The 12679-nt window shown below is 41.1% G+C and overlaps 1 protein-coding gene across 1 annotated transcript in view; it reads left to right on the top strand.

The window, feature by feature from the left end:
• The window catches only part of ROS1 (ROS proto-oncogene 1, receptor tyrosine kinase), a 77314-nt gene that overhangs the window by 39165 nt on the left and 25470 nt on the right, over positions 1 to 12679 (top strand). Inside the window, exons 30-34 of the mRNA XM_074819270.1 lie at positions 5023 to 5255; positions 7890 to 8066; positions 9093 to 9267; positions 9750 to 9867; positions 11967 to 12154. Of these exons, the coding sequence (XP_074675371.1) occupies positions 5023 to 5255; positions 7890 to 8066; positions 9093 to 9267; positions 9750 to 9867; positions 11967 to 12154 (891 nt within the window). The remainder of the gene's footprint in view (positions 1 to 5022; positions 5256 to 7889; positions 8067 to 9092; positions 9268 to 9749; positions 9868 to 11966; positions 12155 to 12679) is intronic.

The following is a 12679-nucleotide window of genomic DNA, read 5'->3' on the forward strand; positions in this document are numbered from 1 at the left end:
GCATGAACTTCTCCAACATGAGTCCTTCTCACAGGCTGCAGTTCTTCACGAACTGCTCCAGCGTGGGTCCCTCCCATGGGGTGCAGTCCTTCAGGAACAGTCTCCTCCAGCGTGGGTCCCCCACAGGGTCACGAGTCCTGCCAGCAAACCTTCTCCAGCGTGGGGTCCTCTCTCCACGGGTCCACAGGTCCTGTCAGGAGCCTGCTCCAGCGTGGGCTTCCCACAGGGTCACAGCCTCCTTCGGGCACATCCACCTGCTCCAGCGTGGGGTCCTCCCCGGGCTGCAGGTGGAGATCTGCTCCACTGCTAGCCTCCATGGGCTGCAGGGGCACAGCCTGCCTCACCATGGTCTGCAACACAGGCTGCAGGGGAACCTCTGCTTTGGCTCCTGGAGCACCTTCTCTCCCTCCTTCTTCACTGACCCTGGTGGCTGCAAAGTTGTTTCTCTCACATATTCTCACTTCTCTCTCCTGGCTGCAGTTGTACAGTTTTTTTTCCCCCCTTCTTCAATACGTTATCACAGAGGTGCTACTACTGTCACTGGTGGGCTTGGCCTTGGCCAGCAGCAGGTCCATCTTGGAGCCAGCTGGCATTGGCTCTATCAGACATAGGGGAAGTTTCCAACAGCTTTTCACAGAAGCCATCCCTGTAGCCCCACCCCTACCAAAACCTTGCCACACAAACCCAGTGCAGCAAGACAGCCAAATGTAATTGTGTTTAAACGGAGCTACCTCTGTACTCTGTGATGAGGTGTGACCTGTTGTTACAATGGAAGAGAACAGGGACAGGAGCTTGTAGCAGGGTATAAGAGAGCAGGTAGCTTCAGCCTAGAAAAGGATAACAGGAGCACAGCTCACTTTCTGGAAAAACGGGAAGCATTCACAAAATGACAAGCCAAGGCTACATTGGGGGTAAACCTACACATAGTGCTGTCTGTAAGAGACAAGATGCAGCACAAGTAAAAGCTGTATTTTAATTTAAAGGTTTTCTCTTGAGTAAGAAGTTGCTTTTGAAAAAAAAGAGTGAGAAATTAAAAAAAAGAGAAAAGAAAGCAAGATCAAGAGCATCTAAATTCTACATAGCTTGTTATTCAAGCTGGTTCTTTATTATTTGGGAGCTGGGCCTGTACTTCTGTATCATGTCTAGTTTATAAAGCCAGTTTTCACCTCACATAATACATGTGTACTATATTACCTGATGATGTAGCTCAAGAAAACACTTCCTCCACTTCCTGCTTTGGGTACATGATTTTAGAAATTTTCCTTTCTGTTGTTATGCTCCAAAGGGCTGTCCGTCTCTTCAGTGCTCTCTTAGAGAACTCAGTCATGTTAAACACACTTGTTGATTTAGGGCATATTTTCCAGAACAAGAGATGGGGGACTTCTGTAACAGTTCTGCTGTTGATGTGTAGCCTGTGTTACACTATGAGGGATCTATACTCAGCACACAGATTATCCAGCTGACCATAACAAGTTATGGTTTGCCCGATCACTGGTATATTTCTTACTGTGTCTTCTGCTCTTGCATACATCCTCCACCCTTTACCCTCATAGTTATCCTCTCCACCCTGTTCTGGAGTTTCCACTGCAGAACACAGATCTGATGCTGTCTTAGTTCCCTAACTAAATTGAAACCATCAATGCAGGTTTTGTTTGTGGGTTCAGACCTCTGAGTCCAAAACTACTGACTGCTCATCTTGTTATACTTGATGAAACTTGGAGCATGTCATAGTAAGGAAACTCAACTCTCTGCTGCACTTTAATGCAGACCCAGGTGCTGGCACTGTGAGTGCCAGCATGTCCCCATCTGTCCTTTAAGCCAACATGGCCCAGAAACTTTCCTCAAATGCCACAAGGGCAATTGAGATTCACAGACAGCCCGAGTTCAAGATGTCCTTATTCTTTGAGAATACCTCTAGTCTGAGCTAGATGCCCCCTGTGCTTGGAAATACCTTCATTAGGGCAGGAAGATGCTTCTGCTCATTTCCTGCTTCGCTCTGCCTGTTTACAGCTGCAGGGCAGCTACAGTCCCAGTTTCCCTGAAGAAAAGGATCATCCAAAGATGCATGCTATGCTTTTGCATGTGTTGTCTTGGCTTGCAACCCAACCCAATAGAAATATCTTGCTCAGCACTTTTTTTTTGTTTTGCATGTGTATGTGTTCACATGCACACTTGCATCAGTCTTCATGAGGAGTTGCCTTTGCACTGTTCTTCATATAATTTTCTCATCCTTGGAATGACATTGGTGGACTCACTTGATGAAAACATGGAAAACTATAATGAGAGCTGGCTATTCCCTGTAGCACACATAGCACCCGTTTGCTCTTCTATTGTGTCAGATTTGCTCTGCATCTGTACTCCATTTATTGTGCCTGGTGTCACCAGCCAGTGTCAGCTTGATCCACATAAACTTATCACTTGCAAAGCCATCAGGCACCTGTGATAATACCCAAGTCATCAAGACAGAATTATAGCCAAGCCTACATGGAAGCCTGTTTGTGTTTTGCAGGAAAGACCAGGTTGCTGGTACCTAGGGATGCTTGCTGTTGAACTCGCAGTGATGTGGGAATGCTATAGCCCATACCTTCACTAGTTTTCCTGCCTGGCTTTTGTCCTGCAGAGTTGGAGCAGTTCTTCTCTGAGAGAGGGTGAGGGAATGAAACTGAGAGGCACCTGGTCCTTGGGCATTCGGTCACTTAACCCAGATACAGCAGGGCTGGCTGTAGCTGGTATACAGCTGTGCAGTCTGTGCAGCTATGCAGATACTACTGTGACATACAGCTAGGGCACCATAGCAGGAGTCCTAAGGTTTCCCCTTCTCTCTCTTTACCTCTGCTTGGCTTTTGACTGCTTCAGAAGGTGCTGAAGCAACTGGAATTGAATAAGCACAGCCACCACTGTGTTTTTCTTACTTGTCTGAATGTCTCTTTCCCTTACTGATCAGTTGTGCCCAAGGAAATATTTTATCCAGAATAGCTGGCAACAAGTATGTGCCAGGGGTCCTGATTTCTTTTCTTCTTCTCTTGGGGATGCACTCTGTGATTTCTTTAAAGTCTCATTCACAGAACAAATAACCCCTCTTTTTGCCACCATTGTTCACAGGACAGCATCACCTGTGAGCTGCCAGTGGCTCCTCTTATGCACAGATCATTTGTTTTTTGTTTTGGGAGCAGTCACATTATTCCCCTTAAGAAAATGTCTGTTTAAGATGAACCTCTTTTCATCTTTCAAATGAAAGTGGAACAAGAGGTGCAAACACGCTGCACTCTTCTTTTGGGATCCAGACAAGCTATACTTTGGAAGTTCTCTTCCAACTGTGCTGTTTCCTCTTAACAGTCAGATCTCTTAGCATCTGCAACATCAAGTAAATAGGGTCTCATTCTGTGTGGATCTCTGAATGTTATGAGCATATTCCTAAGGAGTCTATGGCAAAAATAAGAAAAGCTGGTTTACGATCAGTAGACTTCAATTCTTTGCATGTGAATCCACATCCATATTATAAAATTTGTATGATGGTGATTCAATAAGATTGAATGCTATTGGTATGTGGCAAGAATTCACACCATTGCTTCTTTGTATGATAAACTGAGCCATCCTGCAGCAATGTACACTTTCAGTGGTGAAATATAAAGGTAGCATATGAAATGGGAGACTGGGTTGCTCCACTGAAATGGAATTTTTCAGTCTCAAGTTAAAATGAAACATGAAACTCAGAAGGGGCTTCTCTAGTTGATGCAAAACAAAACGTTGGGATCAAAATAAAGTCCTAGACAAAAAACCCAGAAAACCAAACCAGCCCTCAAACGCTGAGCATTTTTAATATGAATTTGTATCAACATTCAGAGCTTTTCACAATTTGTTGAAAAATTTCCAACCAGTTGTAAACAGAATGTATATGTGTCCTGGCACTTACGTTCTCAATTTCATGAATGTAACTGCTAGTTTAAATTGTAATCAGATGCTGCTAGAGCCTCTTGAAGTGTGTACACTATTTCACACCTCTGAAGCTGTGTAAATTCCCTCTGTCTTTATCTCAATTCTGTAACAAAATGAAAGAACCTTGGATTAATCTGTACTTTCCAACAAATAGCAAGATAGAGGAAAAAAAAAGGAAGACAACTTGGAAAAATTAATGCATTGCTCTTGCCACAGAGTGTCACTCTTACTCCACATATGTTTAGCTAGTGAAATGAGATATTTGTCTTCTTTACTAGTCTACTTTCTGCACATTTCATTTAAATAATCTGCAGATTTGTTACTAGGGCATAAATTACAGCATATGTACCCATCATTATGGTATGTTTGGAACATAGTGTAATGACTTGCTAACTTTATGCCTAGCTGGACAGTTCAGTAGGAAAAAAGAGCTGATGCAGAGTTGGGGCATGCCATATACCATTTCAAAGTCTGTGATCTCAAAACTTCAAAGGAAGAACTGATTTTTCCAGAACAATTAGTGAGTAACCAACTGGCATGGACATCAGACCAGCAACCCAGTTTCTTGCTTACACAACTCAGCCAGACCATATATTTCTGAGCAAAATTATAAATGATGGCAAGCAATGCTTAGTTTTGGATTTTTTCCTTCAGACTTTTCTGTTCAAGAAAAGACTTTCCAATTGGAATAGTTCATGGTTACTGTTTTTAGTGCATATCCAAGTAAGCACCATATTAAACTCACATCTGAGATCTTGATTAGGAAACTAAGAGAGATCAGGAATTCAGTGATATGATTATTAAAGTAGAGGTATAGGACAGTGGCTGGGGGTTTTCTGTCTACTTGCATGGTAGGATAGCCAAGGAGATACTAAAAAAGTCCCTAAAATATTTTGAACTTGTCTGCATCTGCCTGACTATACAAGAATATGAATTTTACATGTGTAGAGTGTCAGTCCTGTAAATATTCATATGCTTACAAACTTTTTTCTTTCCTCAGTGACATTTCTTGACTTCTCTAAAAATAAAACAAACAAACCTCTAGTGAGATCTGTACCTAAAAGAAGATTAATTTTTCTGTTTCAGTACCAGAGGCAGTTGATTCCATTAAGACAGTGGTTTTGTCTGACACCACCATCAACATAACTTGGAGTGAACCTCTGAAGCCAAATGGACCTCTAGAATCCATCCGCTATCAAATCTCTGTCAGTTTATTACCTCCTGTCCCAGCGACACCATTGCAAAAAAGTGAATTTCCAAATGGGACACTTGCCTGGTCTGTTAGTGGGCTCCAATCTGGAACAAAATATTTATTCAAGGTATAATTACAAGCAGTTTTACCTGTTTGTTCGCTAGCCTGCAAATCTTTAGACTGCTATTTTGTAAAGCTATACGTGTGTTTTGAAAATATGAGTTCAAAACTTGGCAGACTTCTCTCAGTCCTTTAGTCTTAAAGAAAATTAAACATCACAGTTGTTCATGGTTGTTCATATTAAATCCTTAGAGCTGAGATCTTTTCTATTTGGGGAGCACATCACAGATCTCAAGAGTAAAGAAGAGTTTCTGCTGCAATCCTGCTGTTATTCCCTGATACTTGATGTAACATGTTAAGACAGGGTCAAATTATGATTATCCTCTATTCTCAAAGAAGGATGCCTGGAACTTTGACCTGCTTGTGAAGGACTAGTTGAAGTGCAATCAATAGGGCTATGTGAGTGAAAATGGGTCATGGCCAAAAGATAAAGGCTTTTCTCAGGAAAGCAACATATCTGAAACTTTCATAAAGGGGAAACCTCTGTATATTATATCAAGACCAGACTCAGCCATTTTGCCAATTGCCGCTTTTCCTTTAATAACTAACTTTTCATTTAGCAAAAAAAAAATTAATTTCTTAGTCCAATAAACGAAAAGGTGTCTAGTATATCCATAGAAATATAGGTGATGACTGAATTAATAGTTGACTGATTCTGTCTTGCAACAGTCACATTTTAAATAAAAGTATATTATAAAATATGCATGCAAAGGTCACAACAAGAACAATACATCAATGTTGACCCTTTAACAGATGCAGAGGACTTAAAAATGCAAGTAGGGGCTTGGCTGTTTAGTGGTCTTTGAAGAAAATTTCTGTAGACAAGTATATTGAAGGGTGGTTGCAAACCCTCTGATTTTGGATTTTGTTGAAATACAGTGCTGTCAGTGCAATAGAAGAAGTAGTTTCTTCCACTACCCAGGGAAGTCATGGGCAGAGGAAGATCTAGATTTTTCAACTACCATATTGAAACAGGAAATTTATAGAAATAAGAAATATAATAACAGGCCAGCCTCAGGATAGCTAGCAGAAGCAGCAGAATGAGATATCCATCCACCAGCTGCTACAGTTCATATGGACTCCAATGTCAACATCGCACGACAGCTTTGGTGGCTTGCGTAGTTATTCTGGGCTATGAATGGTGAAAATTGAGGGGAAGACACATCAGCCCAACTGCCACCCCTGTTGTCCGACTCAGGCAGCAAGGATTTTTGAACAGCCAGGGCCAGTGGGAGTACCATCCTAAAGTAATGTCAGTATTACCTGCCTGTAAGAACGAGCAGAAAAGAGTAACTTAACACGAAGACAAAATCAAGAAGGTGGAGGAACCAAAGGAGTTCAAAGTAGCAAGGACTAAAAAGGCAGTTAGGAAGGGTCTGTTAGTATGCTGAAGAAGATGACAAAAAGAAGGTTAGGTTTCAGTATCTAGTGCTTTTTTGTTCAGTTTTTAGAAACGGGAGACCTGTGACTAGATATTTAACACAACTGCATGAAGCTGATGGTAACACAACAGATCAGGAGAAGGAAAGATCAGGTTAAAGACTACTTATGTAAGTTATATGTATTTAAGTCAGCAGCATACAATGGCCTTAAACTACATAAGGAGATGGTTAAAAACAGTCTGTGGATGTTCACAACTATCTTCTGTAACTTTGGAAGAGAGCAAGTCCTATAGAACTAGCAAAAAAAAAGGTCACACTTAGCTTCAAAAAGGGAATTATAAACCAACTAGTGTAACTTCAGTACCTGGAGTTATTTTAAGGACATATACAGTCTTACTAGGACTATATTAGAACATATATAGGTATTATTAGAACTATATTAGGACAAAATGGTAAACAGTTAGTATACAAGCATTGAGAGGATAACAGAGGAATAAAAATGTCCAATGTGGATTTGTAAGAGTAAAACACACTGCTTCTCCATTTACAGATGGAAAACAATAAGGAAATTCCTTTTAAAAGGAAAACAATAACTGATGTATCTGAACAGCAGGACTATCACCAGAGTGAGATTTTCAAAAGCAACTAAGTAAACATGCTGTCTGCAGAATGTGTGCTGGGTACATCACAAATACTGGGTGCTTTCACAGTTCATGCATGGGCTGGGACAACATTCAGCTGATGACTGGAGGGGATCTGTTCTGGTCTTAATTTGATTTTGTGCTTTTGTTAATGATTAGGATGGTATAATGGGGAATACATATATACCCACATACCCATATACCTGTATGAATGTATGTAAGTATGCATACCCAAACAGAGGTCATACTTGATTGTGGCTTAGTGGAAGGCAGTGGGCTAAGGCACCTCCTCACCTTGTTTTTTTGTGGTTCTAAAACACTGCCTAGCATGTGATGTGACACCTGCATGCCTGTGTAAGAGTGTGTGGTATTTAAGAAAGGTCTAGAAAGAGAAGAATCTTGGTAGAAAGATGAAATGAGAAACTAAGAAGAGTCTCTGAGGAAGGGGACTCTAGGCCATGAACTTTCAGCCTGAAGATGTGTAACGCTGCAGCTGTGAGGCTCAAAATCTTCCTACACTTATATCTATAAAACAGCTAGTCTTCCAAACACTTGGAGCTGCTAAAGCCACCTTTCCAACTGGTCTGGTACTGTACAGTTTATCTGTTTCCTTACTAGGTTCTTGCTTTTCATCCCAATGAGAACTGGTTTTCTGAAAGTGTCCCTGTTATTGCAAAAACTTTTGAGACTCCACATGCACCTGTCAACATAGTTCCCAGAAATACCAGCTTCCAGCTAGAATGGAGAGCTCCTCAGCACATCAATGAAACCAGCTTCTGGTTTGAGCTGTGTAAGGTAAAAATGCCCCTTAAGTTTTTTTCCAGATCAGAGCAAATTTAACCCACGCTTTCCTGGTGAGCAGGACAGGGTGGCAGGATGTATATAAAGAGTCTCAGTGGATAATTTGGGCATGGTGACGTCAGTCTTAGTGGCTCAGAAGAGGCAGGATAGAGGCAGTGTTTGCCAGGAACAAGGAGGAGTGCAGCTGTAGCATTTAGTACTCCATAGTGCCAAAGGACATCCTGGATGACCCCACCAGAATTCCTCCCTGCTCTCCTGTTTCAGTAGAGTCCCCTCCCTTTTTCCTCACTGTCCTCCCCCAACCTGGCTTGTAGCTACAAATCTTATGTCTGCTCTCCACAAGGAAGAGAAGAAAAGGGTTTTCATCACTAAATATCAGCTACAACCTAGTATCTGAATTTTATTTTCTTGTGATAGAGGTTAGGAGAAAATGATGGAGAGAAAAACAGGTCCAGTAGTGCAGACTGCAGAAGTAAATGCTGCAGTGACAGCAGCATGGATGGAAGCTTCAGACTTTAATGTCTGGACCACTAGACACAGAAAATGTCATGTGCTAAACTGGATCATGTAGATTCCTTAATATAGATAATCAGATTCATCAGGCCTACATCAAACATTTCTCTGCTCTAAAACAAATGTCATAGCACAATTCCACTAAATCGTCTCCTTTCAATTACATGATCCAAGCTGAACTCACGGGCACGTTATGGTGATCCAGAGATACAAGCTGCACAGAGATAAGCAAGGGGAAGGCTCCTTTTGGCTATGCAAAGGGGTCACTTAATCTGTTGTCCTTTGTGGCTGCCAAGACTTGTAGGCCTCCTGAAAACAAAGAAAAAAAGCTAAGTTTTGAGTCCTTGGTCTCTGAGAGGACAAAGTCCTGTAATTGAAGCAGCATGTGTGTAATCTCTCCCCTATGATATCAAAGATGGCAAAGTAGTTAATCTACCCAGGAGTAGAACTGTGACACACTTTCAGCAAAGCAAGAAAGTTGACTACAATGATATTTTTCTTTTCTAGTGGCAAACAAAAAGTGACTGGTTTTCTCCTGCAAGTACTACGTGCACAGCAGATCTCGTTTACACATGCAATCTCACAGGAACTCTTCCTTCAACCAGCTACTTTGTAAGAGTAACAGTAGTTTATGTTACAGGAGTGAAAAGCACTTCTTCTTCAACAAGCTTTAAAACTACAGGTAAGCACTTAATGTAGGTTAACAAGATTTTAAGACTCTTTTCAGGACATGAATATTCAAACACAGTATTTTGTAAAATTTAACAGGCAATTTTCTTATACTAAGAGCCAATAGTTGTGTGTGTTTGAAAAATAAGTAACACAATATCATATCTGCAAAAGTAGTAGGGAGAAAGAAATGAAGTTCACTTCCAAGTGGAGCAGAGGAAAAGAGTGAGGAAACTGAAATGAAATGCCTATATATGCATGTGGACTCATAACTACTCGTAAAAGGCTGCATGGGAATGAAAATTTTGAAATTTGTCCATTGCAAAGAGAAGGCCAAAGATTCATTCTCCATGGGAATTACTGATGTAGATCCTCCATTCTTTTGTATGTCTAAACACCCATGTGCACATCTAAATTTTTCTCTGTGCCCATTAGCTCTTTGTTTTGCTAAAAATACATTTTAAGAGTTCTGTTTCTTCCCCCATTTGGCCTAAGCTGGTGTTCCCAGTAAGCCAGGAGTTCCAAAAAGAGCAGAGGACACTAAAAACTCTGTATGGTGGGAAAAGGCCGATGACAATGGAAGCAACCTGACCTACTACATCTTAGAAAGCAGGTAAGCTATGCGTGCAGGCACTCTTCCCATAGAGAGCAGCCCAGAACAAATCTGGATGTGCAGGGGCTTTTAGTTTTGCTCTGATGGGAAGAGTGAAATATCTATGATGCAAATGTCCTTCTCATGGGATGTCTTTCTTGGGTAAACTAATAGCCATAATTTCCAGAAATTCCTAGAAAACTTAGAAGGAAATATATACTAAAAACACTTCCAGATCAACCCTGAAATACAGGGATATATTTGGATATGTGTTGGTGAATTAGAAGAAGATTTGGAGATATTTTCAAATCACAAATTTCAAGCGTGTAGTATGTATTTTTGGCTAAAATATTTATAGAAATGTCTTGGTGTTCAAGGACTCATGAAAAGACGTTACAAAGTTGCCAGAAAAAAATCATAAGGTATTCCCACTGACATGGGATGACTAGATAATTTTTAAAGTGCTCTGTCATCAAATACAGATTGCCTGGACTATACGTGTCACACTCATTAGGCATCTATAGAGTGCCAATTCACACCTATTCCTGCACTGGCATTGGAAGGGCTAAATGGACAGGTTAGAATATACTGCTGTTTGTAGTGACTTTGAAAACCATGACTCTGGAGGAATCTGTTCAAGGCAGTCAGTGCAAGGTTTGATTAATGCCTTTTCTAAAAATGAGGACAGTCCATCTTCTGACTTATTTCTATGACATTGTTTGAAACCAGAACTGATGGAGGAAAGCAATTTTTTAAACTCAGCTATTATTTCTTTTTGCTCAGTTAACTCTGTGCTTAGGAAAGCTAAGGACTGACAGCGCTGTGGAGCTGGGCATACTTCACCTGTATAAGTTTTCACCCAGACATATTTTCCTGGTGCTGTAAGCTTCCTCCATAGAGGTCTGTGAGTGTACAGCAGCACTGACCTGCATGCTATGAGACCACAATAATTTTGATATGCCAACAGCCAGTTTGTACCTGGCTTGCTGTGGATGGGTAAAGAAAGGACAGTCCCTTGGCCTGTGTCAGGGCTGTGTGTTAGCTGCTGTGTTCTCCAGGCTCCAGCTTCTTATTCATCTCTGGAATCATAATACATCTCTAAGGTTTTTGGGGATTTTTTTTGTTGGTGTGGTTTGGTTTGGTTTTGGTTTTAAATGAAATAAGCTTTTCTCCTGCAGTTTGAATCTGCACATGCTGATGTTTTTGACTGAATTTCACTTTGAGCCTCATGATCCTTCTGCACCAGATGATAGAAAAATGTTAGGTCAGTTGCATAACATTCTAGGAAATATTTGCGTAGCCTTTTGAAACAACCCCTGGTTTTCATACAACTCTGGTAGGGACATGTACACACCAAGGACTTGAACATAGAGTTTTGCCCAGTCTTTCTGGTTTAGAAGTGTTTGACCTTTTTTCTGATTAAAGCATGTTGGGAGAATGATTGACGTGCTCATGAAGGTCATTTCACATGAAATATTAGTCTTGTGTGACATGAAATGATATTTCATATATGGCCTTTCAAGTTTAAATACATGGTCTTCTTTTGGTTAGTGAATAATCAGCTCTGAATTTATTGTGAGCAATCAATCTCCGTCCAATGGGGAAAGGAACAAATATACCCAGCAGTCAGCAGATACTATGGGAAACTGGCTAGCTAAAGAATTGAGTCTTCACTGCCAATGACTTGCTTCCTGTTTAGCTTGTGAAACCTGATGCACAAGAGCCACTGAATTACTCTGGGCTCAGGAAAGCGAAAACCTCTAACAAGACACAAAAATAAATGTTTATTTTTTTCTGAAAGCTAAATGAGAAGGTTTTGAAATCTTGGCTGTGAGATGTACACTGAAACAGGTGAAAGAGTGCTGGGGCTTTTTATGTCTAAAACATTCTAGCATTTCATTTCCAATGCCAAGCTAAAGATGTGTGATTCCTAGCACTGCTGAAATGGCACGGTACAATTTTGTGCTCCGTAGCCAAAACCCCATGACCAGACTGAGCTTTCATACAGGCAGAGAGATGTTGTGAAGGCCATGGAACTGAAGCGAAGAACTGGGGGCAAAGCAGTAAACTGCTCTCACTGCATTAATGACATAACTGTTATTTTGCTGTGCCCATTGCAGGAAGCGGTCTGACAACACCAGCAAAGTGAAGTCCTTGTGGGAGGTGGTTTACAATGGCTCCTGTGCCAGTATTTGCATATGGAAGGCTAAGAACTTAGAAGGAACTTTCCAGTTCAGAGTAGCAGCTGCAAATGTGCTGGGACTTGGTGAATACAGTGACACAAGCAAGGATATAATTTTGGACGAAGGTATGTCCTGGACTTTCTTACTCTGTTAATCAATTTTTTTATTCAGAATAATCATACCAATCTATGAAGAGAGACCTGCTATTTTAATAATGATGTTGCTGCACAGGTAAAGTAATGTGTCTAAGAGGTAATGAATGGTGACATTGATATGGTAACCCCAGCTGCTAGTGCTCATCCAGACTCTTTTGCACGGAACAATGGGCCTGAAATTTGTTTCTGCTGATTTATACCAGTTTGTCTCTGTGACCCTGCACTCTCCATCATGCATGATTCTTGAAATAAAGGCAAGCTCCTAAAATGGGTAAGGATGTGAGGATTACTTCTTGCCTTCATCCAGAATGTTAGACCTACACTCTGTGGGTTATTTTGGAAATCCCACCTTGAGCGGTCAAACCATTCAGCATTTTCTCTTCCCATGTATGCAGTAGGTCATCACCAGAGCAATGACCCAGAGCTGGGGGAGGAGGATTAGTCTGACCAAATGTAGACATCTACATACAGCCTACAAGAGAGCTTTGTGCAGAG

The sequence above is a fragment of the Strix aluco genome, chromosome 3 (assembly GCF_031877795.1).
Source record: "Strix aluco isolate bStrAlu1 chromosome 3, bStrAlu1.hap1, whole genome shotgun sequence".
Lineage (NCBI taxonomy): Eukaryota > Metazoa > Chordata > Aves > Strigiformes > Strigidae > Strix > Strix aluco.